Source organism: Dipodomys ordii, unplaced genomic scaffold, assembly GCF_000151885.1.
Source record: "Dipodomys ordii isolate 6190 unplaced genomic scaffold, Dord_2.0 Scaffold62, whole genome shotgun sequence".
Classification (NCBI taxonomy): Eukaryota; Metazoa; Chordata; class Mammalia; order Rodentia; family Heteromyidae; genus Dipodomys; species Dipodomys ordii.
The window spans coordinates 6,841,910-6,869,586 of NW_012267278.1; the positions used below are offsets into that span (position 1 = coordinate 6,841,910).

The 27,677-nt window shown below is 32.9% G+C and overlaps 1 protein-coding gene across 4 annotated transcripts in view; it reads right to left on the reverse strand.

Moving 5' to 3' along the window:
• Positions 1–4,066: 4,066 nt before the first annotated feature.
• The window catches only part of Grik2 (glutamate receptor, ionotropic, kainate 2), a 563,545-nt gene continuing 539,934 nt past the window's right edge, over positions 4,067–27,677 (reverse strand). Inside the window, exons 15-17 of one of the 4 annotated variants that reach the window (XM_013022386.1) lie at positions 19,899–20,149; positions 8,485–8,619; positions 4,106–5,850 (exon numbers count right to left, since the gene is read on the reverse strand). In XM_013022386.1, the coding sequence (XP_012877840.1) occupies positions 8,500–8,619; positions 19,899–20,149 (371 nt within the window). In that variant the 3' untranslated portion in view covers positions 4,106–5,850; positions 8,485–8,499. Of the gene's footprint in view, positions 5,851–8,484; positions 8,620–10,176; positions 10,264–19,898; positions 20,150–27,677 lie in introns of all 4 variants that reach the window. The other 3 variants (XM_013022387.1, XM_013022388.1, XM_013022384.1) reach the window with 3 other exon arrangements.

Genomic DNA, 27,677 nt, shown 5'->3' on the forward strand with positions numbered 1-27,677 from the left:
TAAGGAGGCTGCAGATCTTTGGGACAAGCGTCTATATGTAGATGCCAGCTTTTTAATAAAGACTGCCTATTCGACCTTTCAGAGTACAATTTAAAACATTTTGAAAAGGTATACAGAAAAATATAATTCTGTCATCACTGAAGGCAATATTTCCAAAACAAAGTACTAAAGATATCCCCCAAAAATTAATAGCCTGATATAACAATATTAAAATGATAGAATGTTTGTCATCAAAGTAAGTAAAAATTATTAAACCATTGTGAAAAGACACAAAATAAAAGTTAAATAAGGTTAGATAGCATCATTCATCTTTAAAATCCTAGAGACTATTAAAAAGTAGTTAAATTTTTTAAAAAAAGGATGAAATAGACATTTCACAGACAATAAAATACATGCAGCTATAGTGCATAGGGAAGTACCAGAGCATTAATTCACAGCAAAACACAAATTAAGAACACCATGTTATTGCATACCAGAGATAAATAAAAATAAAAATTAAAAATTGACAAGATAGAATTGGAAAAGTCCCATTTTATAAGATTATCTTCCTTGTCTATAATTACACTACTAATTTGAACAGTGATTAAGCAGTGTTGGTTTTTAAAAATGAAAAACAATCTATCAGAATCAAAGTAATGATGTAAGGTAAATGTCTATGAGTAACTAACTGAGATGTAGACTAAGATACTACCAACTGCCATCTCTTCTATTAAATTTCAAGAGAAATAGCCATAAAAAAACTGAAATTTCCGCTATGCAAGAAGATGTAGGAAAACATTAAACTGTGAAAGAATCTGCTAGTCACAGATGGTCAGAGATTTTACTTAGATTGAGCAAAGAAGGCATTAATATAACAAAGTAGACATGGGGAAGCTGGAATGAGCAGATATTTCAGATATCACAGACATTACAATTTGTTTCTGCATATGTATTTACTTATTTATAACAGAGCCTCTGACTTATAGCAGGCACCTTGCTATCTGAGTTAATGTATACCTTTCCCAGACAACCTTTCAACGAGGTGAGTATGTGACTAATTTCTGACCAGGGGAATTAATATGTGTGAGGTATATTCATAAGAACGAGGCTTGTTTTCTTTCCTGAAGTTTCCTTCTGGTAGAAAGGTGGATAGGCTGCCGGCAGCTATAGGAGCCATGTTAAACCACAAAAAGACCTTGAACTAGAAGTTGGTTAAATGTTACAAATAATTCTAATTGTTATAGGCAAAACATCAGTTTAGTGTGTCTTTTTTATTGAGCCCTCAAACTGAAGATTTTTCATTAGGGTGACAGGAATTTAAATTTTTCAGTGGGTTAATAATATTTTATTAGGTACTAAATACTACAAATTAACCTTAAGGTTAACTATGTTGGCAACTGAGAGTAGCATAATTTTTGGAAGTATAATATTATAGAAATCTCCAGTTGAAAAGTAGTAAAACAGTAATTATCCTTCATAAACAAGCACAGGTAATTTTTCTTGGAATCTCTTTTAAATGTTCATAATGTCCAAGGTTCATAATAAATATAAAGACAAGGTACTATGTAAAGCCAAATATTAAAGATCAATCTTAAAAATTCATATTTCAACAAGAAAGTATTCCTCATGTACATTGTTCCTTAAGCTTTATAAAACACATGTGTCTTGAGATTTATTAAAAAAAGAAATTATAGTGTTTTGAATTAGATCTTAGCCCTGAGTTATAAATTACATAGCTTCCAAATTTAGCACTGTTTGACAGATAGCAAAATATAAATATTCCTCAGTTCAGAAATGCTCTTAGGCTCCATTTTGCTCAATAATTTTATGAAAGTCATATTCATACTAATTGTGAATGTATCCTTTTTTGTTGGGCTTACAAACTTTTGTTAGGAATAATGTATTAGTGTAATTATATTCTTTTCAAGTGTAAACACAAGATTGCTACTATTTCCTTCTATTGAAATTAGAGTAGTTGCAATTTATATTTAATTCCTATGCTAAATACCAACATGATACTTGTTTTTTATAAAAGGATTTTTAATTCCAGGTAAGAGTGAAAGATTAATTTATCTAATTTTGCTCCCAACTCAACCGTAAGAATTGTAGTACAGAACTTTTTCTTTTTCTTTTTCTTTTGTTCTTTATTTAAAATCAAGAACAAAGAGCCAGGTACCAGGAACTCCTGCATATAGGAGGCTGAGACCTGAGGATTGCTGTTACAACCTAGCCCAAGCAGGAAAATCCATGACACTCTTATCTCCAATTAAGCAGAGGTGGAGTTATGGCTCAAGTGGAACAGTGCTAGTCGAGCAAAAGCTCAGAATAGCACCCCAGCCTGAGTTCAAACCCAGTTGTGCACACACACACACACACACACACACACACACACACACCAAGGAAGATGAAAGGAGAAAATTTCGACTAATATTTAGAAGCAAATAAAGCACTTGAACAAATAATAATTAAGAGTCTACTTGAGTAAAGCTAATTTGCAAGAGAAAGGTGTAGAATTCTACACCTAGCAGAGCAAACAAGTATTTAGGAAGGTAAAATAATAACCAATTTTAGAATTAAGCATGTCATTGGGCTCGTGGTTGTGAGTTGAGATATACGTGTGTCCACTGATTGCTTCAAGTCACAGGCTCTATTACTGGCTAGAAAAACAGATTTTCTTCTTACAATTTGAATATTACCCTTGAGAAATATGATTACTCCAGTATATTAAATTTCTTTCATTGTTCAAAGTAACCCCATTTCATTATACTTAAGCTTAGCATCTCATACATGCATAATCACCTAATAGGTATATTAAATACCTATTTCTGAAAAATTTTGGATATCTTCCTGGAATTTGATTTAATAACAAATTATATATTCCATATTATGTTCAGGTTGACAATACAGAGATTTTTTTCCAAAATTCATTAAGGCTGTAAAGTAAGTATCCACATTTTCTGGAAACATAAATCAGTATTTTCTGACATTTTATCAATAAAACTGCATTTTTCTACTTACTCCTTAGGAATTTAAAAATAAAGAATGGAGATCTAAATAAAGGTAATTTAAAATAAAATCAAAATATGAATGCTAAAAGAAAACTAATCTAAAACCTAAATAAATTTGTTAACTATGTTACCTATTAAATGATTTTCATTAAAGGATTCTTCTCCTCCTCCTTCTCCTCCTCCTTCAGTCCTGGTGTTGTTTATTGAACACATGGCTTCATGATCTCCTCTTAAGGCTGGTGCTCTATCACTTGAGTCATGCCTCTACTTCAGGCTTTTGACAGGTTAAATGGAATTAAGACTCTCAAAGTCTTTTCTGCCCAGGCTGGCTTCAAACTGGCATCCTCAGATCTCAGCCTTCAGAGTAGCTAGGTTTGTGGGTGTGAGCCTCTGGTGCCTGGCTCCAAATTTGTATATTTTAGGCGACAATCTAAGTAATCCTTAAACATTATAACTTGAAGCAAAGTTATTACTGAACTATGATGTTAAATATTTTGAAAGGACTTGAGGATTTCATTTTTTTATCTATAATGAAATTTAATTATAAATAATTGGAATTCAAATAAATATTTCACAGGGCTTCTTCTCCTTTCTTTGTTCATAAATTTTTGAGGAAAAAAAAACTTCCAGTAATATGTTGACATCTAAATGCTATCACTGATTATTAATATTGAGTCCAAATCCTCCTTTTCCTTTGAGTAATTCACATTGAATAATTCACCTGTAAGTACTTCTTAGGGTATGAGTTGAACACCAAATATATAAAGGAATATTCCCAACAACCTCTCAACAGAGAAGTTAGATCATGACTGAAAATTTAGAATGATTTTTGAATGACTTTGCTCTCTCACTTTAAAGACATTTTCTATCACAGTCCAGGTTTGCCTTGTTCTGAGTAGGACTCTATCTATCTATCTATCTATCTATCTATCTATCTATCTATCTATCTATCTATCTATCTATCTATCTATTTATTTTTAATCTTCTTTTTCCAGGAAATTGAGCAGTGGCCTGTAGGGCCTGATGCCTCACAAGACATCAGGGTAAGTATTTTCCTGAATGAAAAGAGGAGTAGAAGTATTCATTTACACATGCAAGAGAAAAACCCAAGTCAAAGCTGAAAGTAAAATGGACATAATTTTAATGATTTTTTTAAATTTTGTGCATTGGATTCAAACAGCAAACTGTGTGCACTCAACTGTTATCACAATGTTGGCAAGAGGTCTGTGTCTTTTTTTTTAACCGTTTTACACACAATTGTTCACTACAGCATGTTGTCAGCCTCATGGAAACCTGGGGTGTGGCATGGTAAGCAGTGGTGGTAGTGCACCTAGCTTTTATATTATCTAACTTGAAAATATTTCTCTTCTATGATTCCTTTTTTTTTTCTTGATAAAAATAGTTTTCACCAAACGTTGGTGGTGCACACGCACTACCATTCATGCTTGACAGCAACACCCCGGACAGGAACACAGGTTCTTATTTTGTTGATAAAAAGTATTACAAAAATTTCCATACAAAAACTATTTTCATAGAAATCTTGCATTTCCACAAATAAACCTGAACATTTTTTTTTGAAAAAAAAAACTGCTCAAGAATTTTGTTCATTTAACGTTGTGACTGTACCGATCAACGCAGTCCACTTCAAAGTTCTTGGCACAGACTTTTCTGTAGATGACAAGTTCCCTTTCTCTTATCCCCATGATCTGCCCAGACTCCATCAAGTTCATTTAAAGCAGATTAGAAGGTTTGGATTGACATATCTGAATCTTAGAACAAAAGCTTCAGTCTTTCACATAGCTGTCAGTACTGAACTCTCTTTTACAATTTGAGATTACAAAACACCATCTCTTTAATTCAGAATCAGTGAAACAAGTGTTGCTTTTTTCTTTCTTCTTTTGTTTTAAATTTCTAATGTAGGGGAAGGGAAGGGTATCAGGGAATTAGGTAGGAATCTGGTAGAGTTGCACAGGAAATCTCCTGCCTTGATAAATTGAAGAAAGAAAACGTTATTGCCTTGGTTAATTTCTATCTCAATTATTGACACAGACTATCAGGGGGGAAAAGAAAAAAGGAAGAAAAAAGAATTGATGAAGATTGGCTTTATATTCCATTTGTCATGGAATTCAGATGTGTTTTGCATTACATGTTTTTCACATCCTATAAACACATAATGCCTATTCAGATGATAATTATACTGAGTGTGAGGGTGGGGCTAGTAACATGATCACCTCTATTATTTGAGTGTTCGGTAAACTGTACTGTTTCTTGTATCACTACAATTTTTGCTGATTCTCAGTACTTTTTATTTGCTTAAAAGACTCTTACTTGCCATTGGGCATTGATATTCCATCTCCTGGTAACAGTTGGGCTTCAGAAAGAACCTGTAATTTCTCATTGGACTGCATTTGAAACCAGCCACAAAAAATGCGTATGTAACATTCACTCAGAAGAAGGGAGAACCCATGATAAACAGTGTAACCCCGTGTTAACTTGGTTGATCCAGGATGCTTGTAAATCAAGTCTGATCATCGCAACTGCTCAGATCACAGAGTCTCTAGTTCATAGACACAGCGGCATGAGGTAACTCATTTTTATTTTGCACAGGTTGCATATTTCCACAGGAAACATTCTCGCTAAATTGTTTGGAAAAAAAAAAAAGACGACAGTTTGTGCTTGGGTGTTTGGCCTCCCAGCTTCATGCCATGGTTTCTTTACCTGGCAGCCTTCTGTCGTTAAATGTGTGCATGTTGATAACTTCTTCTGTTTTCACAATAACTGGGGCCTGCGGCTTGTGTTTTAGCCGACGCTGACACTTCAGAGATATCCTCAGCTCTTCTACCATAGCACTACAGAAGGACCTCTACAGAAGAACACAGAAAAAATGAACATTACAAAACAGAGCTACTGCAAATGCCCCCAAGCAGTGTCAAAATCATTCTCAACAGACTTGCCAACATAGTAGCCTTGGAGGTATGGTAAATCTCATTATAAAGGTTATCACAAATTGTTACATTACATTTTTGAATACAGAACACATAGTTGAAACATGCCAGCTAAGTGGTTTAGTTTAAAGAAAATTTCCACTTGATGAAATAAAGAGAAAGAAAAAACAACCTCTTTGGTCATGAAGATGTAATTCATACATATTCATATTGAATTATATTTTTTTCTGATGACACTATGTCAAATTGATTAGCATAGGACAGAATACTACTCTACAACTGAAATGCAAGTATACCCATATCTGTACCAGAAATCCACTGTTGAAATAAATGTACTGCTTTCCAATTCTTAAGATGAGATATGCAAATTTTCTCTAAACTTGGATTTTTTCCTTGTACATTTGAAAACAATGAAAACAGCACTCAGACAGACATAAAAGTATAAAAAATATTTTCTAGTAGTTAATTACATATTTTGTGATTATTCCTATAAAACATGGGTGATGATTAGAAACAAACAAGATTTAATCAAATAGGACAAATTGTAACATTTTAAACATCTACAAACAAATAGTATTTTAATTTTGTCATCAATTTGAGATCTAGAATTCATCTCATGGTAAAAATAAGTGATTTTATATATGATATACATATGTTGATATATATCATATATATCTATATATGTATATTATATATTCCCATCATTTTAGCAATAGATTTTTCTGTATCTTCTGTATATTTGGAGCTTGGTCTCCTTCTAAATCATACTTCGGAATCATAATGTATGAGTACAGAAAAAAAATAGTCTCTATTCCCATCTGTGGTTACGATACATGTGGGTTAGTTACACATAGATCAGATTCATGAACAAACTACAAATTACAGTTGAAACTTATATGGGCTAATTCTCAAATTAGGGTCTTTTGTACAAGGACCAAAACTGTAAACAATGATCAAACGAGTGTACATGGATGAGAAACTTACACAACTCTAAAAAAGTGCTTTGAGAGCATGATAAAATTAAATGGAAAGACCTATTGGTTTATTTAGGTGCTGTTACTTTACTCTTCATTTATCATACTGATTCCAAATTCATATAAGATAAAAAATGTAATGACACATATACATCTATATCTGTATAGGTAGATTATAATGTATAAAATTGAAGTTTTAAGTGTAGTTAGAATGCATGTACCTTTGTGACATTCATAACAATATTGTGAATTAATTAAATTTATATGTATTGGACAAAGATTAATTAAGAAGAAGGTAACAACATTTTGCAGGTCACACCTGTAACTCTAACACAACATCCTGGCACCGAGGTTTATGATTTGGGCCCTGCTTTGGGATCTTTACATTTATATATGGCCATGTCTTCCCTTTGTATTTTTTTTGCCAGTTCCTGGGTTTGAATTCAGGACTTGGGTGTTGTCCCTGAGCTTCTTAGGATCAAGGAGAATGCTCTACCATTTGAGCCACAGGCCACTTCTGGCTTTTTTGAGTAGTTTATCAGAGAGAAGAGTCTCATGGATTTTCCTGACCCAGATGGCTTCAAACCACGATCCTTGCATCTCAACCTCCTGAGTAGCTAGGATAACAGGTATGAGCCGCTGACACCTAGCTCTAGGTTTTTGTTTTTTGTTTTTCCCTTTATAGATTTTTTAAAACAATTTGTTTGGTGTTCCTCCAAACTCTGCCTATTGTGTTTCATCAGCAAGGGGACACTGTTAACAGGATAATCTCTCTTTTAATGTCAAATATTACTAGCATTTTCTTCTTTGAAAACAAGTGAGATCCAAATCTTCTGTTATCTAACTCATATTCTGACTTTTCTGATTCACCCTTCTGCCCCTCGCCCTACCAACTCTCTTTCTTTCCTTTCACACAGCTTTCTCTGCTTGGACATATTGCTTGTCTCCTTCGGTTATCCTTGCTCTGAAACCCTGCTGAGTTCTTTTATTGGGAACCTAGCTCCAACTTTATCCCTTAGCTCAGGATATGACTCAAGTTTTACCTTATTTAGAAAGCCCTTACCCTGGGCTCATTATTCTCACCCTGTTTAGTTTTATGCTCTCACTATTTTTCACTCATCATCATGTTTTTCTTGATGGCCTCCAGGTTTTCTATGTAACAAAATGACTAAATTTTAAAGAACATGCACACATGTACTCTTCAACTATTGATCAAGTTAATAATAACTACACTTAACCCTTATATTTTTATTCTTATTAACATATGTTTTTAATTCCAATTGTTGAAAGGCATTTCTTTTTCTTTTTTCTCTTAGAAGTTTAGCAGACTATAATGCAAAACTTTAGTGATTGTTTAATAATGAACTAGCAAAAACATTAATTTATTAGAAATTGTAATGAGTGATGATTAAATGCTGCTCATGAATTGTCCATTAACTACAGAGTCACTGCTATGTATTATTTATTCTGTGTTAAATTATACACTACTAATATTTATGAGTTGTACTTCAATTGAAGTATCTATATGTCATTTGGTTGTCAGAATATGGTCACACCTGTTTCTTGCTTAATACCTACTATGAGATGCAATTATTAAGAACATGATGATAATGATGATGAAGATGATGATGAAGACAACACGGTAGAAATGGAAAAATCTGACTCCAAAAGGGGGAGGAATACATAGTCTTGACGTAACTTAGTCTTGGCTCTCTGTTGAAACATTTAACAGAAAATTGGTTAGATAATACAACATGGTGAGAAAGTGATTCCATTGACATCATAAAATGTTAAAGGATGTGAATGATCTTTACATTGTTGGAACAATAACTTTGATTAATCTGAACAAATTCCTTCAAATTTCTCATACCTTTACTTGGCAATTTCAACTTTCAGACATTTTATTTTTGGCTATATAAAAAAGAGAAACTAAGTAATGGATTTTCTTAGAAAAGGTCTTATAAATGTACAGAACTCCCAGCTATGGAATGATGATTTATTTCTGGTAAATTGAGAATATGCAATGCCTAATACCTTGCATTATTTCAGACTATAAAACCATATATATTTAAGAAATTATATAAAATATAAAATTTGTAATGCTAAAATATAAGAAATCTCCTCCAAAGCCCAGAATATTTTGATATTTTATAATTTTTAATTCTTAAGGTAATTACATTTACAAATTAGAAACTATCTTAAAATTAAAAGATAATAATCTTCTTTACCATTTTAGACTTTTTCTATTTTATAAACTAATACATGAAAATTCTAGTCAAGAGTTTTTAATTAGATCCATAATGTTATTTGCATAATGCAAAATATCATTTGATTAACTTCTATCTGAAGAAGCTAAATTTTGCCAGTACTTATTTATCATGTAATATCAGCCAATATGTTATGTTATTAATAAAATTATACAGTGAGTTATTTGTTATTTAGAGAATAATTCAAATCCAATAAAACTTTGTTGACCTTAAGACTTGAGTAAGAATTTGGAATTGACAGGCAAATTAAATGGATTTAAAGATATAATAAAATATTACTTACTCGTTTACTAAGGCAAGCATTCTCCTTATTCTCCCTTCCCCCCTTCTTTCTCTCTCTCCATCTGTTAAAGCTCTAGAATGTAAATATAAATTACCTATCTTTATCTTGATACTGATTTGTGTATCTACAGTTGCAATCATATAGAATTGTGTTAGAGTCCTTACTCTTAGTGCATGTTGCCAAAGTTTTACCGTCATCATTAAATAAAGTTTTAATTTGGTGTTATTCAAGAAAGAGATTGTTCTACATACTTCAGATAATGTTTGGAAACTTCAAGGACTTTTACTGAACTAGGGAAATAAGTCTTTAAAATGTTCATGTGGACTTAACAGGTGTTTCCTAGGTTACCATAAATAAACAAGAGTAGAAGGGAGAAGAAAAGGAAGCAGGAAAGGAAAAACAAGGAGGGAGGGCGGGAGGAAGGAAGGAACATAGGAAGAAAGGAAGGAAGGAAGGAAGGAAGGGAAGTGGAAGAGTGGGGGAAGGAGAAAGGGAAGAAAGAAGGAAGGAAAAGAAGAAAGAAGAACTGGAGGAAGGGTAGGAGAGAGGAAGGGGGAAAATCTTTTAAAAATATTTCCCTATAGGGTGGAAATGGATACTATACATGGTGTCTTCAAATAAAGAGTAGTAGTCCTAAGAATGCAAACAACAGTAAAAATGGTTTTCCACATTTAGTTAACAAACTACAGAAAGAAAAAAGAAAGCCACAAGGATACTAACCATTATTAAAAACCTCTTTTAGTAACTTTCAAAAGTTTACTAAACAGTGTCTGGATGGTATGGTGGCACTAACCAAATAGAAGATTCCTGAAATGAAAATTTACATCTTTGAGCTGTTAGCATGTATAATTGCATTAAATAAGTAATACTCTTCATATTTTGCTATACTGAATGAATCAACCCATATTAACACAACCCTAATTCTTGAAATAGCAAAGGCTTGTAAATCTTACAAGTAAGAATTTTATAATAATTACGTTGCCTTTTTAAAAAGCCCTTTGGCAGATAGAGTCTAATAAAACACACATATATAGTTCATAGGTATTTTCAAAAATATCATTGTTGGTATTACAGAATTATTGATTCTTAATAGTTTAACTTCCAACTTTATAGGTACATGTACATACATAATATGTCATTTGGAGAAGCACAGAGACATTAAATATTGTACATCTAGTTGGAAATGTGCTTCATCATGAAAACTGACATATTTCAATTTTACTTTTTTAGACCAGCAATGGATGAAAAAGTGAACAGTGCTTTTTGTAAATCTTAAGCTCATCTCAATGTTGAATAAATGTATTTATTTGTCACCAAAATCATATAATATGTTACTATTAAATGCACACTGTTACATGACTCTTCATGGATAAAAATCTCTTTTATGTGTCTTGCTATGCTATAAAGGTAACTTAACAGTACTCCAGTTTTTACCTGGAAAAATTCCCAATAATTTTTGTATATGGTTCTTAGGGAATATCTGTGGAAATGGCTTTGAGCCGCTCTTATATCCTTCACTGTTGCTCAGGGTACTAATATCCACCAGTGTATATCAAAGAACATGCTTCATTGTTTGCATTTATCTTTTAACCAGTTTCTTATACCATTCTGAACACACAGGCAGTCCATTCTTTAACACCTCGTTACATTCTGACTATACTGGCCAATTTGTTCAAGAATTGTGAATCAGATGAGGTCAGGGCAAGTCAAAATAGTAACTGTAAATATTTGGAGAAGGTTTGAGCTTATTAAATAATAACCTCACTAGATGAAATGGAATAAAACATGTGTAAGACATAATATCCAATATTTAATTGTAATGGTTATATTAAATAATACATTGATTTCTTTTCTTTTGATTTAATTATCTTTAATTGGCAACCTTAAAAAAATATCAGCTGGATGTTGGTGGTTCAGACCTGTAATTCTAGCTACTCAGGAGGCTGAGATCTGAGGATTGCGGTTCAAAGCCAGTCTGGGCAGTAATCTCCGTGAGACTCTTATGTCCAATAAACCACTCAGAAAACCGGAAGTGGCACTGTGGCTCAAGTGGTAGAGCATTCACCTTGAGCTGAAGAGCTAAGGGATAGCGCCCAGGCCCAGAGCTCAAGACCCAAGACTGACAACAACAACAACAACAACAAAAGAAGAAACGAAGCACTAATGCTTGCAGCAGAAGTCAGAACTGATCTAAGGCTACCTGATATAGCTACTAAAGCAAAGAGATCAGGAAAATGCCTGGTTAGGTAGGCATTGGTGGTTTGCACTTATAATCCTACTGACTCAGGAGGCTGAGATCTGAGGATCAGAGTTCAAACCCAGCCCTGGCAGGAAAATCCCTGAGCCTCTTATCTCCAATTAACCATCAGAAAAACTGGAAGTGGTGCTGTGGCTCAAAGGCAGAGCACTAGCCTTGAGCAAAAGAGCTCAGAGACAACACCCAATCTATGAGTTCAAGCACCACAACCGACAACAATTTAGAAAGAGAAAAGAAAGAAAAATGGCTGCTTAAAATACTCATATTCAAAAATATGTGGCAACTTTGATCATGATATTCAGTTTTATTCCAGCTATGATTTTCTAAATGTTATACTATTCACATAAGCCTTGAAGCAGTCAGTGATCTTGTTGCTTAATCAGTACGGTTTTACAGAAACGAAAAAGCCAAATTGCATATCCAAGGTTAGGCCCACAACTGGTATCAGAGTTGGGACTGTTATCTTAACTCCCATCCTACACTTTCCTTACTCAAGTCTGCTTTGATCTTGGTCTCAGATAAGATTTTGCACCTAGATTGTGTTCTTGCTATATTTAATTTTTTCGCCTACTAAGTTACAAAGAAGACAGGAGAAATTTTGTTATCATTCTTAGTAAAATGAATTAGTAGCCTATATTATTTTATGATAAACATAAACAAATATTCTAAAAAATTAAAGAAAATTCGAACGTGATGAAAAGTTACTCAGTATTTTCATAATTCATTTTCCAAATACAATGAGACAGAGAAAAAAATGGAACATCATGGGATATGTTTAAACTTCCTCTAGTTTAATGACAAAAGTTACTTTTCAAGGCCTGACAAGCTCTACCACCATTTTAGTCAATACAAAAGTAGAACATTTTAAAAAGCAATGTCAATAATCACATTTTTGCTGATAGTCATATGATTCATCTTTTCAAAACATGTAGATAATTAATGTTTAATTCTAAACAAGTTCTCTTCCAGTAAGATAAAGTTGTTACAATGTATGGTCTTTAAGGATGATAGAAATTATGTAAATGTAACAGCTTCCCTTTTATGCCAAGTTACTTGAACAAAACCTTGACTTATCTTGATTATCTGAACTTTGAAAATGTAAGATCCTATATCACATGAAAAATGCACATATTGTTAGGGGTAATACCATTTGCATGTATAGATACATGCTGGGTGATATGATCAGTGTAAAATCTCTCTCTTCCTTTAGTATTTCCATAAAGAGAAACTATTCAAACACATTCTTCTAGCTTTTCCTAACATGAAATATACTATTAGTATCGATAGTTACCTCATTCTGCAATACCACACCAGAGCTTTTGCTTCCGATATAAATGTAACAGTACACACGTTTGTCCTCATTCCTCCTTCTCACCCTCCCTCCAGCCCCCAATTCTACATCCTACTCTTAAGCTCTATGAGATAAACTCTTAGATTCCACATGTGAATGAGGTCATGGAATAAATAATTTTTCTGCCAGTTTATTACAAACATAATAATATCTAATTTTATCAATGTTGTCTAAAATAACAGGATTTCATATCTTATTTCTTAAAATACTACTTAAAAAGAAGCTCATTTGGGAGGAATGGGGAATAATGATGAAAGGGATGGTATTGAAAAAGATACATTGAATTTATAATGGATTTATTGAGTGGTAACTCCTTTGTACAACCACTTAATGGTAATAAAATAAAATAAAATGGTTGATCCAGCTAAGCCCTGCAGCTAGCATTTAAAGATCCTAAGCTTTGTTCAAATCAAAGTATAAATAAATTTGGTTCATGACTCTAGTTATTTTATTACTTTTTTAAAAAGGAAAGGGTAAACAGTTTTACACATGGAAAATTAAAATATGTTTGCAAGAACATAAACTCATCCTGAATAAGTTGGAAAGTGATACAACAATACGGATCAATGTCTATAGCCTATTTTTCCAATTCAAATTCTTAATCTACATATTTTTTCAATAGACTTTGAGAAAAAAGTCAAGAAACATATTAAATATTCAAACTCCACTTTCTACAGTGTGCTTCAAACAATATTGGACTTGGTCTCTTTGACCTTGGGTATCAAGGTCTATCCTTGAGACACTCCTCCTCATCTGCATAATGTAGATAATAGCATTTTCATGGCTCTCTGAGATGTTTTATACCTAATGAGGTATTACATTTCTAAAATCTTTAGTCATTTGTAAAACTTAGATAGAAAAATTGTTATATGTCAAGCTAAAATTTTAGTTTTGAACTGTTTTATATAGGAATAACAAGACTATTGATTATTATAGACAATTGACATGAAAATCCTCTAGATAACTTGGTAGCAAGTTAGTAAGTAAAATGAAGAGAGGTATCTTATTTAATTGTATTTCATGAAAATACACATAAAGGTACGTTTTAAACATCGCCTGTTTAGCCCTTAGGTAAATTTTGTGTAGAAACTGAATGATGCTTTTCTCTTAATGACTGCAACATGAATAAAATACAAAATTGACAATTCATCCAAACTTTACTCATAGTGACTAAGTAATAAATAATGATTTATTTTTGCAGCTATATTTTCTTCACAGTAAGCCAGCTTAAAGCTTTTAACCTTTGAAACAGAAAATGCAGTTAAAATTCCTTGCATTAAATGTAATATATGGATAGTGAAGATATTTTGTAATTTGTAAAATAAGCATCATTGGGAAAATGATGTAAATGTTAAAATAAAATTTTACTGATAATTTACTACAATGTCTACCATGCTTTCTTAAATAAATTTAATTTTTAATAAAACACTACTATTAAAATTAATTAAACATTGTGAAGCAACTTTTAGGTGGGAATGTCAGGACAATACATTTTCTATGAAGTGCAGATTCAGACAGGTTTGAAATATGGTTTCTTAAGAAATAGGTTCCCTAGTCTTATCGATTTAATCTAAACATCTGCTTTTCTACTTACCAAAATGATAGTTTCATTTATTTGTGTTTCTATTGTTCTGGTCTATAGCCACCTTCTATCAATTTGAAAACAGACTCTATGTTCATCAACTATAAATGAAAATAACATATGTATCCTTTAAATTTTATTCTAAGCAATCAATGCCTATGAAAGGATCACTATTTACAAATTATTTTGCACAAGGTTTACCAATGGAAATTAGCAAAAATTACCTAGTCTAAAAGAGACAATATCTTAAATAACTACCGTAGGAGGACTGAGATACTGTAATAATACATACTTTAACCATCCCAGAGAAAACTTAAATACAAGTGTTCAATATACACAGTTTCAATGACTAAGCAACAATTATCTCAGACATATTTATAAATATGCTTTAGAAAATGAAAATTCTTTTATGATCACTTAATTTTTTTCCTCAGGAAACTTAATTCATGTTCAAGTCATTTAAGATACAGAATCTGAACAAGAAAAATCATTTGCAATTACATAAGGAATAAAATATTTTTATAGAACCCTGACAAAATATATCAAACTAAGTTTGCTACTACTCTTGCTAAAAAGCCAAAGACAGAATTATGTATATCTTTTAAATGCGGATAGTCTGTAATTGATAAGTCATTTAAATGTAAATTAATGAACAACAATCATACTATAATTTTATAAAAATTAAAGTATTCTAATTATTTTACAAAGCCAAGATACTATAGTAATTGCCAGAGAAAACAAAATTCTATATACAAAACATTGCTTTGAGATATAAGCAAGTACATAAAGAGTAGACAAGACCTTTTCAACAAATGTTTGTGACAAAATTTTATTGCTAGTCATACCTTAAGTATCAATATAGTCAAAGGATAAAAGGATAATCCAGAAGAAAATCAAATATAAAGGTGTTTGTAGATTGGTATTTTTCATATATATATATATATATATGTAATATATATATATATGTAATATATATATATATATATATAATACACACAAGAAAAAACCCTTTGTGGTATCTTTCTAAATAGTAGGAAAAATACTATTTATCAAAAAGTTTGAATAAATAAGATGTCATATATCTTAGCTATATTACAGTTTTTATCGAAATAAAAGCCATTATTTTAGAACTTAAGATAAAGCAACTCTTAAAATAATAGGCTTCACATTTTTAAAATTTCTAAGGCCCACAGATTTCAATTTTATTTTGTGATTTTATGTTTAGCTTGTTCTTTTAAAATAAATTCTTATAGTAGGCTTAATTATGAAGCAACTTGGAGATAGGAGGAAGACTAGTTACTAAGAAGTACGCATTCCTATTAATATTTTATAACATAAAGGTTAAAAAAGGACTTTTTGTGTTCATAATTGAATAATTATATTTCTTGTGATATTTTTCATCATCAACAACACTGGGGGAAGACTGACTAGTGAAATTTATTATCTACCAGTAATTTTATTGTGGTGATGCTACTGGGGCTTTAACTCGGTGCCTGTGCTCTTACTTGGCTTTTTGCTCACAGCTGGCATTCTGCCACTTGTGCCACACCTCCAATTTTTGTTTCTTGATAGTTAACTAGAAATAAGTCACTTATATTTGTATGTTCAGAACGGCTTAGAATTGATTCTCAGATCTCTGACTCCTAAGTAGCTAAGATTTCAGGCTTGAGCCATACTGGGTACCTATCAGTTATTTTATTTATAAAATTCATACTTAACTATTCTATGTAACGATTCTATGTATATGTTGTATCTGACAGCAAATTTAAACTTTTATTTTTTAAAATAAAATAATATCATTAAAATAATGTAACCAGAGAAGAAAGAAAAGAAGAAAAGAGAAAACATAATTAAGTAATATGAGGTTGGAATATTTAATAACACATTCTTACTTAAAGTTGAATACATGAAACAATTCATTGTGGCTGTGGTTCTTAATAAATTTTGCTTGGTAATTTCACAAGGGTTTCCATCATTTTTAAAATTTAAGAGGTCAAAGACACAATCTAATAAATGTAAGTAAATTGGAAACTTCTGTTTGTACTCATGTAAATTTAATAATAAAACTAAAAATACCTTATGTTCAATTTAAATAAATCAAATAAATTATCAAACAGTTGTGTAATCCACCTGAAGACAATTTTTATGAAAAAAATGGAAAATTGAGCCAAAAATCTTAATCATGAAAATAAAAGATACAAAGGGTGTTGGATAGGATGAGAGAGCGAGAGATCCCAGAAATAGATTAAAAACAAAACAAAATGACAAAAACCACTAAGAACTTGGCCTAAAGGGAAGAAAATATAACAATTTAATAAAGATGCCTCTAATTAGAATTCAAATATGAATTTAATAATGTACTAAGAAATTATGACAATGTACATAGGATTCATTGGGAAAAGATTCCTAAGCTTACTGATAGAAATGGGTTCATGTGAGAAAAGCATATTTTCCATCTTTATTGATAAGACAAGAATATGTAGAATGATAATAACAACCTGAGAGCAGCTTAGCCAGAGAGAGGGAGGGAGGGGGGGGTCCAATTTTTCATTAAATCCCTATTCAGCCTTGTAAAATGATAGTATGCTCATTTTACCTGTTGATTAGGTAATCCTTCTGGGAAATTGAATGCTCAATTTTATTTATTTATTTATTCATTCATTCACTCATTTATTTTTGTCAGTCATGGGGCTTGAACTTGGGGCTGAGCACTTTTGCTCAAGAATAGTGCTCTACCACTTTGAGCCACAATTCCACTTCCTAATGCCCAGTTTTTAATGTTTAATTTAAAATTAATGGCAAAATTTGCAAGGTAGGTAAAAAGACAAGCTTTTCTCCAGCCAAAATGAAAGATTAACTTTGGGAAATGTAAAATAATTTGACATAATTAAGAAAAGAAGATAAAGAGGAAAACACAAGTGTACAGGAACAGGTCCTGCATTGTCTCTTATGATAAATTAGGGATTTTGGTATTCATTAGGGAAGCTATCGAGATTGTAAGAAAGCATTGAGGAGAGTACTATAATATTTACTTAGTATCACTTAGTATTACAAGTATTCCCTCATTGCACCAGGCTCATCTGTGTCTGCTTAAAAAGATACACTAACTTCCTTTTAGTTATTTTCAGAAGGTCATATAGATCTGTAGAACTTCAAGTGGTCTACTTAGTATTTTAAAAACTCAACCATGTTGGTTGTACTTAATAACAATGAGATAAACTTAGTTTCAAAATTAAATGATCATACTCTTTCTTTATATTTTATAAAGAATAGTGTTAGGGACATAACCTACATAAACCAAATGAACAAGACACCTTAAGATAAGGACAATTAAATACCACCACATATTGTCAGGCTCAATTTGTTTATTTTACCATCAAGATGTTACTTTAAAAAAACATTACATATGGATGACTTGAGATTCCACTAAAAACTCAAATTCCTTTTATAAATTTTGTATATGAGCATTGAATAACAAATATCACATTTATTGGTAAATTGTAGTAAAGTGGTACTTGGTGAGAAAATATTTTTTCTCCTAGTCTTCAAATTTAATCTCAAAGATAACTTTGACACTATAAAAGAAATAATGACACAAGAAATGTCCATAGTCTAATAGTAGCCACAAGTCCAACAAATATTTGCCATGAGTAACCAGCCTTAGTGTACTAAGAAAATAAATTGTATGATATTCTGAAGTCTTCAAAATTTAAAAATATTTAAGAAGAGACAGTATGGGTTATCAAAATATTCATTTCTGTAATAAATATTTTGAAATATTTACAAATATTTCATCTATACATCTCAAGTACTATCATCAAATAGAAACAATTATGTAATTAAATTTCTGATTTCCAGAAGTCAGTATTCATGTTTGCAATGCCAAGGAAGACATTTTCAACTATGTTTTCCAACATAGTTTAGAAAGAAGGTCAAGTATTTCAAATACTAGCACAATATGTTCCTTTGTAGCACTATTTTTTATATGTATATATATATATATATATATATAAATGTATATACATTTTTTTTGCCAGTCGTGGGGCCTGAACTCTGGGCCTGGGCATTGTCCATCAGCTCTTCAGCTCAAGACTAGCACTCTACCAGTTGAGCCACAGCACCACCTCTAGCTTTTTCTGCTAAGGAATCGAACCCAGGGCCTCATGCATGCAAGGCAAGCACTATACCACTGAGCTACCAGCCCTTGATATTATTTTTTAAATGCCACTTTTTTGCACTATGTATTTACCAATAAAATTTAATAAACCTTTCAGGAATTAAAGAGAATATAAACTCACTCTTATAGGTTCTATGATTAAGACAATAATTTTGTTTTCCATTAAAACAAAAAAAGGATGTTTACATACAAATAAACTGATAAAGTGCTAGAAGAGTTCAAAATGCTAATTTATACTAGGGCTATAAATTTACATACAAATTACAACATATATTCTCTAAAATGATTTTATATATTTCCTCATATTTTAAACACGAGGAAATTATAGAACTAGAAATATAGAGTTCAGGTTAAGTCACAAACTTTACAAGAATAGTATACAAAAGCATTTATACAAATGGCTAAATGTATTAAAATACAAAGAAAATTGTAAGTTTCAACATTTTTGAGGTGGTACATATTCTCGTAAAGACTCTGGGACAAGGTAATAAAAGACTCCTTATGAATACTATTAAGTGGTATGAAAGAAACAACGTCTTTTCATACATTCATTATCATGGAAAACTGATAATTATTTCTAAGACGTTTTAACAACAAATTTAGTAGATATTTAAATGAAATACTCAAATTTTACTCCCTTGTTTGAAATGCTTAGGTAGCTGCCTCTTAATATTTTCATCTGTTGGCTTCGTTTTTAATTTCTAACTAATTTCTGATTTTTGCTTCTTCATAAAGTAACCCCTCCCACTAAACTAACTGCAGTTAAATTAAACAAGTTTCTCCTTATTCCGAAATAGAAATAGCCATTCATTCAGAAACTAGCTACACCTGGATTTAAAAAAGAAAATCATGAGGATGATCAAGAGTCCTTTTGTGAAATATGTTATATTTCACAAAAATAATGCTTGTTGTGTGATGAATGACAGAAGACACTGGGAGCCATACTTTTAAGCATTCTCCTTGGTTTAAAAGATAACAACGCCCCCCGCAAAAAAAAAAAAACACCCACATCATTTCATTTGTGTTTTATCATAATAAAAATAAGTCTTTTAAATTGCAAGAAAGTAATATTTACCTTTTCTAACTGAGCGTTTTTTTTGGATTTGTATAAAAACTCTCCCACTGCCACAAAAACTGAAAGCACCAAGCCGGCTGCCAGAACAATGAAGATGCCACCGATATTCTGCACCCCCAGGGCACTGGCCTCCTTGCTCTCCTCCTCCGGACAGCCATTGCCTCGCCACCATTTCTCTTTCATCATGTGCAGCTTGCCTTCCTCCTGCAGCTGAAGGATTGCTATGGTGATTTTGTCTCGATATGGAGAACCTAGAAAAGGAGAGCTTAGGTTAACTATTTCCAGGAAAAGAGAATTCCCCAATTAGAGGAATCGTTTGTTGGCTGGGATAAAGCAGAGTTAACCGAGAGGATGAAGGATGGTGAATAGGGTCGACGTACTTTCTATACACATATGAAAATGGAACACAGAGATATATTGGGATTGGATAGGGGTGGAGGGAGGAGGGGTGAGTTTGATATATGCAGTCATAACATTCAGTTGCATAGCCCATGGAACTAAAAAAAGCATGAAGCGGGGAGAGTTGGCTTGGAAGGGATGGGAGGGAATGATGAAAGGGGTGTGACATCTATATTGATCAAGATGTGTTTATAAATGAATTTGCTTAATGATAACTTCTTTATATAACTACAAACATAATAAAATGTCATATATATAGTATGTACATATGGACTTTGTCAAAATGAAACTGCCTTGTACAGTTAATTGATGTTGATAAAAATTGGAGAGAGGGTTGAAATGAGGAGAGGAGAGCAGAGATTTCCACAATGATTCAAAGTGTACCAATACTGAGCAGAAAAAAAAACAGCCAGAAAAACACAGAAAACAGAAGTGTGCTAAGATTTTTAGACAGCCTTTCTTGATTTTGTTGGGTAACCTGGAATGTTGCCTTGAAGAAAAAACAATGTCTCAATCATTAAAGACAGGCACCTCAGAGCAGTTGTTCCTAAACTACTCACTAAGTAAAAATTCTCAAAGAAGATTTGTTCATATCCATATATAGCCCAATGAAATAACCTAAAACTAGAGTCCAATAAAACCTTGTATTTTAAGGTATAGTGTAGGAAAATGGGTTTTCCAAGATTAAATAAAATAATATTATGTAGTCATGGTTAAAAGCTGAATTCAAAGATAACTAAAGTTTTCCTGATATCTGTGGCTCCATTTGCTATTTATGTGGATAAAACATCACAGGTTGTTTAGATGTAAGATGTAAAATATTCAAAAATAGGAATGGTGATCTAATACCTAATTCATGGATCTTAGGATTGACACTGAAGTTTTTTTTTGTTTGTTTGTTTTAGTCATTATGTGCTTTGGGAAAATATTACTGTCAGTGAAAGCAACAATATGAATAAAATGTAATATTTGTTTGCGAGGGTTTTCCTATGCACTTGAAGCTACATCATAAGTAATTTTTAGTAATAAGATGTCCAGAAGCATAGAAAAGTATTAAATAGCAAGCATGGTTTAACACTTATCCCCAGAGATTAGTCTTATTATCCTCTCCCACCTAGAAATAACCTGCATCTGAAGTTTTATTGACTTTGCTAGAACCCTATAGGTCATATTCTATTTTCTGCATAAATTTACACAGCAAGTTTTCCTACTTACAGAAAATGCCAAATATTTCAACTTTTATTTAATGCAGCCTGTGATTATATCTGCATCTATAGATGTTGTTTGGCAAGAATAGATAAGCTGAAAGAAAGGGAGAATCATAAGAAGTAAGTTTCCTGTTGGAATAGCACAATCCTTACTTCATTAGAAAAAATAGAAGACATTGCTCTCTGTAAAACACATATCACAGCTTTAAAAAAAAGGAGCAGAACCCATTTCATGTAATTAGAACTGCCTTGCAATTTTCATCTTTCAAGAATTGAACGTTTTAAGGGTATTTCTTTTGCCTGGTTTGTATCAAATACTAATGCTCACTAAGAACTCACCCATCCTTCTCAATTTCTGCAAATTTAGATATTTTACGTGGATATTTTCTTTCTCTCCTGATCATAGTTCCACCTGATAGGCACCCTAATTCATCCACTACTATTTTCCTGTCTAGATGTAACAAATTCCCTAAGATTACAATAGAATTTCTTTGGAATGAAATATATCAGTCTCTGTGTCTATTCAATCACCAAATCCATCTAATTATCCATCCATCTACCCATCCAACCATCCATCTACCAATCTCTTCAAATTCTGTGCAATTATGTGCATACTCAGAGGAACATTATATCTGATTAATAGCATTCCTCTGTTAATATAAAAGCAACCATCTTATGTATCTTGCCTTTCTGATGTAATAACACAACAAATTAGGTCTATCATGTTGAACCATGCTTTTTTCTACAGTCAGTAATCTACAGTAACTAAGTTAATACAGTTCAATAGATGGTCAGGCTAGATGTGAAGTCAGTATAGTAAAGTTTTATTCTGAAATAAGCATTCTTCTTGGCTTTGGTGTTTTGTTTGTTTGTTTGTTTGTTTGTTTTAGCTTATGACCTCATGTTCACCATGGCTTAAATGTTCACCTGGTACACTATTAGTTGATCCTTACCTCTGGTCCAGTTATTTGGGGAACCAAAAGTTCAGACTAGTTTCCCAGGTAAGCTTAGAACCCAGCCTCCCTGAGTAGGACTAAAGGTGTGACCACGGGCATCTAGTTCCAAATAGTTGTTATTACTATTGTTTTTGTCCTCAGGAGACAATATTCAATTTGTAAGGGGACTTCTTTTATGTAAAACTAGTTTGTTAGTCTGGGTTTTTCAGTTAGAATTGCAGTATCTGAAATAAACAGTGTGATGAGAGTATTTGTAACACATGGTTGCATCTGGGTAACACAAAGATGTAGGAATTTTTGTGGAAACACAATTGTAAGAAAGATTGTGGTGACTTTTTAGTTGGGTAATAGGCCAACTAAAAAAAAACGTAGAAAAAAATCTCAATCCAGATAAGTATGTTGTGCCTGCTCTTTTCCATCTCTTGACCAATATTGAAAGAATAATATATTATTGTCAAATTACCATAATTACTTAGCTGCATTGGGATGTTTGTGCTAATATCTTCAAATAAAATATTCAATGTTTGCAAGCACCAAGCAACCTACTAAAAGCTTCACTTCTTAGCAAATGACAGACATCTCTTATTTTTGTGTCAGCTGAGCTTCCTGTTACCAGTAATGACTATGAATATTAAAATATCCCATGGCTAGAAAACCTCAGGACACTTTCCTGGACATAGTAGTTTATGATTCATATTTGACTTATCAAGACATTTAAAATTAATATGCATAATTTTGAGTTTTTAACAATACACATAATCAATGTCAGAAAATCACTAAAGTTTTACTTAGCTTACTGTCATTTATTTAGTTCAAGGTTGTTTTTTTTTTTTAAGGAAAGGTGTTTCAACAATGAATTGTTGGAAGTGGCGCTGTAGCTCAAGTGGTAGACCACTCGCCTTGAGCTGAAGAGCTGAGGGACAGTGTCCAGGCCCAGAGTTCAAGTCCCACTACCGACCAAAAAAAAAACAAAAAACAAACCCAAAAACAATGAATTGTTATGTCTTCTATACAATTCTAGCAGAAGTCAAATGTGGACTATAATTTCATCAGATTGAGAAAGTTCAAAGACATCTGAGATGAAAAAGCAAAGATATCTTTCATTCTCCTTGTGGAGTGAATAGCCCTAATGAAGTGATCAGTCAATAGTTAGTTCGATAGATGTAGGTTAAATTTTTCTCTATACCAATTCTATAAGCCAACAAGCAAGAAACTGTCAGCACTAAAGGTAAATTTAGAGAAGCGAATGACTAATACTGTATGCTTGCCTTAAGAAAAAGGTGGGTTTTTTTTCCCCTCAGAATACTGTAGATCTAACAGGTAAAGAACTGAGGGAACTATCAATATGTCTTCTATCACCAGCACTAAAGCAACTTAACGTGGACCCTCACATGCTCTGAGAGCAGACAAGCACCGTGAATGAAGAAATGTACACAAGTATGTGGAAAGGTGCAATGTCCAGAGATGATGGGGTGCACTCCAGTTCCAGTTTTACTAAAACTCAGAACTTTAATAGAGGTTCCATATGTTTTCATTATTAGGGAGATCACTGGAGATATTGGTTTGAAAATTCTGTATATTTTAAATGCAAGCTAGTATGCAATTTGGGAAAAAAATCATAAAGAATAAGCCGAATTTAGCTCTAGTGTCTTCATTATGCAATCTCTGACATTTAGTTTTTCTTATACTCTTCCTTTTCTGAGAATTTAATCATTTAAACATATTCTATATGCATACTAGTGAACTATTATTTTTCCTAATTATCTGTTTTTGCAAGTTAACAAATCCAGTCTACATGGTAGAAAGTGTTCTAATTTGCACAGAAAGATGAAAGAGACAGAGGAAAAATGGAGGGAACGTAGGAAGGGAGGGAGGGATGGAGAAAGGAAGAAAATAAGAAAGGAAGGAAGGGGTGAGGGAGAAAGGAAGGAAGGAAGAAAGAAGGCATGTATATTTAGTTGACTGAAGTGTTTTCATGTGGCAAATGCTTAAGGTCCAAAGCATAAAATGAACCTTCCCTCCTCAATTCCTCCTCTTCTTCCCTTCCTTCTCTCTCTTCAGTCCCACTGTTCTCCCTTTTCCTACCTTCCTTCTTTGTTGTTTCCTTCCTCCCTTGCTTTTTCCTTCTCTTGATCCTTTCATTCTTTCATTTCTATCCCTTTCCCTACCTTTGTCTTTTCCTTTTCACTCTTTCTGTCACCATTTACTTTTGTTTTCCCTTTAATTCCTTCCCTCCATTCCCTATCTTGAATTTCATTCCCTCCTCTGCTCTCCTCCCTTTTGTCCTATTTTTCATCCCCTTTCTTCCCTCCCTCCTATCAATTTTAAGTGATTTACTTTAAGAATGCAGCACATGGGGCTGGAAATATGGGTCTGTGGTAGAGTGCTTGCCTAGCATGCATGAAGCCCTGGGTTCGATTACTCTGTACCACCTAAACAGAAAAAGCTGGAAGTGATGTTGTGGCTCAAGGGGTAGAGTACTAACATTGAGCAAAAGAAGCTCAGGAACAGTGCCCAGGCCCTGACTTCAAGCCCAGGACTAGCAAAAAAATGCAACACACATGTAGTAACCTAATTAATTCTAAATTTTAACCCAGCTATACACCATTTACTGATATATTCATTCTAATGATGCCCCTTAAATTCTCTGTACAAAGTTACAATTTCATGTAGCAATATTACTTGAATCTGTCTACATAATATAGGAATAATCAAGCCAGTGCAAGCCATATTGCTTTAAATTCTGAGACTTATTGAAAGCTTTTTGTTACTATTGTTCAGCATGTTGTCTACAATGTGCTTTAATGAGACATGCCCAAATCAGTCTTTCCATACTGGCAATTTCCCATCCCATCTCATGAAAGTTTCTTTTCCATAGCATATTTTTGCATGGTTTGATCAATAAAACATAAGCAAGGGAGCTGGAAGCTTGAGGATTGCCTCTATAATATGACCTTTTTAGGAAGATAAGATGTAGGGATAAGATTGGAAGTCACTCTCAGTAAGAAAAGTCCTCTAGACTATTCCAATTCATCCAAAAATATAGGATTGTCAGTGTGATAGTGCCAATTGGGAGAGGAAAAAGCCAAGCAAGAGCTTGAGGCTTTGAGTTCAAACCACAGTAGAAGCAAATTAAGTAATTAAGAAATGAGGTGATATTTTTCTATCAATATCTCTTCTAAAACTCATACACCAGTATTTTCTGAACCTGTGTTTTGTCACTTTGGGGAAATGTATCTGGGTTTCATTATGAGTGGCTTCTTGATCAAAGGATCCTGAGTAGTATCATAAAAAATTATATATATTTGTTGCAATTTTGCTTAACATATTAGAAGACTAAAGACTTCCAACTGTCAATTTAAGGACAAAATAGAAAAAAAGACAAATTTATATATACTGTACAATCTTCTTAAATTTAGTATCTGTAAAGTGACTGCATCAATTATTATGCAGTTGATTAATTTGAGACATCCTTTCATTATAAGAACCATGTGCTAACTTAGGGACGTTCAGTGCACAATTCTTCATGTTTGTAGTTGTTATAATAGTTACTTTTAGAGAAATAAAATTTTATTGCATCTATTGATGACCCCCAATCTTCTTTCAAATTGAATTTTCACTTCCTTAGAAATAATAATCTCTACATATTGTAAGCTACTGCTTACATTTGTTCTCACACTCAGAAATAGGTGAGTCCTTGTTAGATTTTTCTGCTTGGTCTCATCCCTATATCCTTCTCCCTGTCTTTGAATTCACACGGTGTGGTACTAAAGCAAGCAAGTTGTATTTCCATCTCCTGCTCCCTGGTTTCACAGACCTTTATCCTATGAGAATTGATATCAAAGTGAAGACTCTATGCCTGACTTCCAAGGTTCTAGAAGATTACTTTGAGAGGCAAAAGTTATGAGAATTATTTAATCCATGCATATGCCAAAACTCATGAAACTATTTTTGAAAGAAAGAAAATTATATGGTTTTTGTTCTGCACTCAGCCTCTAAATATTCTGTCTGAAGTCTATCCTGGAACTGGTGACTCACACCTATAATCGTAACTACTGAAAATGCAGAGATTCAGAGGATCATAGTTTAAAGCCAAACCAGAAAAAATGTTGGTGATATCCCATCTCATCAGAAAAAAAAATGTAAGCATGGTATGTATATCTGCCAACAGGAAGCAACATTAGAAGGATGTGGTTCAAGAAGGGTTAGACCTTATCCCAAAAGGTATTAGGTATATGACTCAAGCATTAGGGACTAGCAAGTACAACCCCCTCAATTCAAACCCCAGTATCATAAAAAAATACAGGTACAAAAATAGTCTAGCCAGGCATAGGGGATTCATGCCTATAATGCTAGTAACTCAAGAGGCCAAGACCAGCAAGTGGCAGATCAAAGACATTTTGAATAGAATAGTTTCCTAGATACTATTTCCAAAATAACTAGCAAACCCAGGTAGGGAATCAACCCCTCAAGAGATGAATGCATCAAGAAAATGTGGTAGATACACAATGGAATTTTACTCATTTGTTCAAAAAAATGATACTACACCATTCATAAGGAAATAGAATTGGAACAGCTGGGAACTGGTGGCTCACATCTGTAATCCTATCTACCCAGGAGGTGGAGATCTGAGAATTCAGGTTCAAAGTCAGCCCAGACAGGAAAGTCCATGACACTCTTATGTCCAATAAACCACCAGAAAAGAGGAATTGATATCATGACGCAAAGCGGTAGAGCACTAGCCTTTAGCACAAATGCTCAGGGACAGTGACCAGGTTCTGAGTTCAAGCCCCAAGATAGAAAAAGAGATGGAAGAGAAGAAGAAAAAGAAGGAAGAGGAGGAAGAGGAGGAGGAGGAGGAGGAGGAGGAGGAAGAGGAGGAGGAGGACTTGGAAAAATTATGGTAAGTGAAGTAAGCAAAGCCCAGAGAAAGGTTGCATGCTTTCCCTCATTTGTGGTAGGTAAAATGTGCCTATAAATCTATACGTATGTAAAGGTAGTGTGCAGATAGTTACAAATGAATTAACTGAAGCATGATAGCCTCTATAGAGAGCTCAAATAGTAGAATCTTTTATAAAGATGGAGACAGGCCAAGTAAATAATCTCATGTTGCAACTAAAACAGCTAGAAAAACAAGAAAAAATGGGACCTAAAGCTACTAGACGAAGCCAGATAACCAAATTAAGAGCAGAGATTAACCAATTAGAAAATCAGAA